The sequence below is a fragment of the Salvelinus sp. IW2-2015 genome, linkage group LG14 (assembly GCF_002910315.2).
Source record: "Salvelinus sp. IW2-2015 linkage group LG14, ASM291031v2, whole genome shotgun sequence".
Classification (NCBI taxonomy): domain Eukaryota; kingdom Metazoa; phylum Chordata; class Actinopteri; order Salmoniformes; family Salmonidae; genus Salvelinus; species Salvelinus sp. IW2-2015.
In genome coordinates, this window is record NC_036854.1 from 41,894,800 (window position 1) to 41,899,303 (window position 4,504).

Here is a 4,504-nt window from a genome sequence, read left to right on the forward strand (position 1 = left end):
CGTTTGATCTGTAACTAACCCATATGTAACCTTTCTCTGATCTGATACACTAACCATTTAACCAATATGCTACCTGCCTGATCTAATCCTAACCCAATATTACCACTATGGAACCACTTCCTGAATCTGTAACTAACCATATGTAACCTTCCTGATCTATATCTAACCATTTACCATATTGTAAACCTTCCTGATCTATACTAAACCATCTACCAGATGAAACCTTCCTGATACTGTTACTAACCATTCTACCATAATGTAAACCTTCTTGCATCCTATACTTAAACCATTTCACCATACTGTACCTTCCTGATCCTATAACTAAACCATTTACCATATGTAACCTTCACTGAATCTATACTAACCATTTACCATATGTACACCTCCTGACTCAATCCTAACCAACTTTACCAGTATTGCGTAAACCTTCCTGATCTAATCCTAACCATTTACCATATGAACCTCCTGCATCATGCTACTAACCATATGTAACCTTTCCTTGCATCTATACTAACCAATTTACCATATGGAACCTTACCCTGATCCTATACATAACCATTTTACACATTATGGCAACCTCACTGAAATCTGTTACTAACCATTTACCATATGTAAAACCTTCCTGATCTATCCTAACCATTTACCATATAGTAACCTTTCCTGATCCTATACTAACCATTTACCAATATGGAACCTCTGCCTGATCATATTACTAAAACCATTTACCATATGGAACCTTCCTGATCTAACTTAACCATTTTACCAATTATTGGAACCTTCCTGATACTGTAACTAACCATTTACCATAATGGAACCTTCCTGATATACTACTAAACCCATTACCATGAGGTAAACCTTCCCCTGATCCTAATACTAACCAATTTACCATATGGAAACCTTCCATGATCTATACTAAACCATCTTACATATGTAACCTTCCTGATCCCATACTAACCAATTTACCATATGCGCAACTTCCTGATCATATACTAACCATTACCATAAATGGAACCTTCCCTGATCATATACTAACCATTTACCATATGGCAACCTTCCAACTGATCTAGATACTAACCAATTTACCATACATTTAACCTTTCCTGAATCTGTACCTAAACCATTTACCATATGGAACCTTCCTTGATCACTGTACTAACCCATATTACCATATGGAACCCTGTCCTGATCTGTACTAACCATTTACCATAGGAACCTTCCTGATCTATACTAAACCACCTTTATACCATATGGAAACCTTTCCTGATCTATAACGTAACCATTTACCATGTATGTAACTTCCTGATAACTGTACTAACCATTCTACCATATGGAACCTTCCTGATCCTGTTACTAAACCATTTTACCAATAAGTAAAACCTCCCTGATCTACTACTACTAACCATTTACCATATGGAACCTTCCCTCGAGCCTATACTAACCACTTTACCCATTTATGGAACCTTCACTGACATCTATACTAACCCATTTTTACCATATGGAACCTTCCTTGATCATATGACATAAACCATTTACCATATGGGAACACTTCCTGATCTTTACAACCAAAATTTACCATACTGGAACCTTCCTGAATTCGTGTACTAACCCAACTTTACCACTATGGAACCATTCCCTTGATCCTTACTAACCATTTACCATACTGGAACCTTCTGATCCTGTTACTAACCAATTTACCATATGGGAACCTTCCCTGAAATCTGTTACCTAACCATTTACCATATGGAACCTATCCTGATCTTACTAACCATTTACCCATAGTGGCAAACCCCTTCCTGGATCAGTCACTAACCATTTACCATATGCCAACCTTCCTTGATCACCCTGTACTAACCCCCAAATTTTACCATAGGGAACCTCCTATCTATGTACTACACCCATTATAACCACTATGGAACCTGCAACTAGATCATAGTACATAAACCATTTAACCATAGGGGAAACCTTCCTGACTCCTATACTAAACCATTTACATATGGAACCGTCACTGATCTGCCTACTAACCATTATACCATATTTATTGTTGGATTGAAATATCCTTTAGATGGATCGCCAGTTGCCAACCTTTACAATAGTGAAGTAAATCTGACGTTTGCTTAAGCGTCATATGCCTTCTTGGACGGCAAGAACTTGAAGTCTGTAAAATCAACCCGTTGGTTTCTATATTTTGCCGGTCCTGTCTCCAGTGGGTCTTGCTAAATGCTTTTGCTAGAGAATAAACATACTTGCTTCCAAGCCATGATATCCCCATCCCCCACATGTTTGATGTATTTCCTGTTGCATGATTGTTAATTTCCTATCCTTTTTTCTTAGGGACCCTAGATGGCGAGGGGCTACCACAGTACGGTGTGTGGTGAACCCCCAGAAAGGTACTAGATTAACTTCCCTTTGAGGCGAGGGGGGTCCTGTCCTGCTGGGGTACCGCCCTGCTGCCCTTTACACTGTCTGTACCACCTGGTTGGACTGACTGCCTTTGAAAGAAATTTTTTAAACCAAAACCCCCACCCCAAACCACTGGCACAGTCTAAACAATGACCTACTCTAGCGTAATAACACACACCCTGGACGTCTAACAATGACTACTCTGAGGTAATACACACACCCTGCCGACGTCTACAATGACACTCTGGGTAATACACACACCACTGGACGTCTACAATGACCTACTCTGCGGTACATACCACACACCACTGGCACGTCCTCACAATGACACTCTGGGTAATACACACCACCCTGGACGCTACTACAATGACCTACTTCTGCGGTAATACACACACCCCTGGACGTCATACAATGACTACTCTGCGGTAATACAACCACACCCTGGACGCTACAAAATGCGAACTGCTCTGGCCGGTAATACACACCACCCTTGACGTCTACAATTGCACTACTCTGCGTTAAAATACACCACACCCTGGACGTCTACAATGACTACTCTGAGGTAATACCACACCACCCTGCGTCTACCAATGCACTACTCTGGGTAATACACACACCCTGGACGTCTCACAATGACTACTCTGCAAGGTAATACACACACCCTGGACGTCTACAATGACTAACTCTGAGGTTAATACACACAACCCTGGACGTCTACAATGACTACTCTGGGCAATACACACACCACTAGGACGTCTACAAGACTACTCTGTGGCTAATTCACACACCCTGGACGTCTACAATGACTACTACTGGGTAGATCACACACAACCCCTGTAGGTTGGATCCTCCCTTTTCTGCTATAAACAGCCTCCAGTGTTTCCTGAGAATGCTGTTCACTAGATGTTGCGAACATGCCTGCTGGGACTTGCTTTCAATTTCAGCCGTAAAAGAGTATTAGTGACGGTCGCCCGCCACTGATGTTTTAGCGAATTAGGCTCGCCAGTCGGGTGTTCCAATTCATCCTTGAAGGTGTTCCATATGGGGTTGAGGTCAGGGCTCTGTGCAGGCCAGTCAAGTTCTTCCACACCGATCTCAACAAACCGCTTCTCTATGGACCTCGATTTGTGCACCGGGGCGTTGTCTTGCTGAAACAGTGAAGGGTGTTCCTCAAACTGTTGCCACGAAGTTGGAATTTCAGAATTGTCTAGAATGTCATTGTACTCTGTGGCGTTAAGATTTCCCTTCACTGGAACTAAGGAGCCCAAACCATGAAAAACAGCCCCAGACCATTATTCCTCCTCCACCAAACTTTACAGTTGGCATTATGCATTCGGGCAGGTAGTGTTCTCCTGGCATCCGCCAAACCCATATTAGTCCGTCAGACTGCCAGATGGTGAAGTGCGGTTCATCACTCCAGAGAACCTGTTTCCACTACGCCAGAGTCCAATGGCGGTGAGCTTTACACCACTCCAGCTGATGCTTGGCATTGGTGGGAAACACACATGCGGAAATCGTCGATTTAACTACTGTGTCTCACAATGACATGGCGGTTGGAACTAAAAATCGCAAATTTGGACTCATCAGACCAAAGGACAGATTTCCTCGGGTCTAATGTCCGTTCCTCGTGTTTTTTGGCCCATGCAAGTCTCTTCTTCTTGGTGTCCTTTTAGTAGTGGTTTCAATGGAGCAATTTGACCATGAAGGCCTGATTCACACAGTCTCCTCTGAACAGTTGATGTTGTCTGTTACTTGAACTCTGTGAAGCATTTATTTGGGCTGGTAACTCTAATGAATTTATCCTCTGCAGCAGAGGTAACTCTGGGACTTCCTTTCCTGTGGCGGTCCTCATGAGAGCCAGTTTCATCATCGCGCTTGATAGTTTTTGCGACTGCCCTTGAAGAAACTTTCGAAGTTCTTGATATTTTCCGTATTGACTGAAATTCATGTCTTAAAGTAATGAAGGACTGTCATTTCTCTTTGCTTATTTGAGCTTTTCTTGCCATAAAATGGACTTGGTCTTTTACCAAATAAGGCTATCTTCTGTATACCACCCATACCTTGTCACAACACAACTGATTGGCTCAAACGCATTAAGAAGGAA

General features: G+C 42.3%; 1 protein-coding gene and 1 pseudogene across 1 annotated transcript in view; both read left to right on the forward strand.

Annotated features, from left to right (window-relative positions):
• The window catches only part of LOC111973562 (partitioning defective 3 homolog), an 807,950-nt pseudogene that overhangs the window by 706,502 nt on the left and 96,944 nt on the right, over nt 1–4,504 (forward strand).
• The window catches only part of tert (telomerase reverse transcriptase), a 21,866-nt gene that overhangs the window by 7,643 nt on the left and 9,719 nt on the right, over nt 1–4,504 (forward strand). The window contains 2 exon segments of the mRNA XM_024000278.2: nt 2,341–2,387; nt 3,091–3,132. Coding sequence (XP_023856046.2) covers nt 2,341–2,387; nt 3,091–3,132 — 89 coding nt within the window.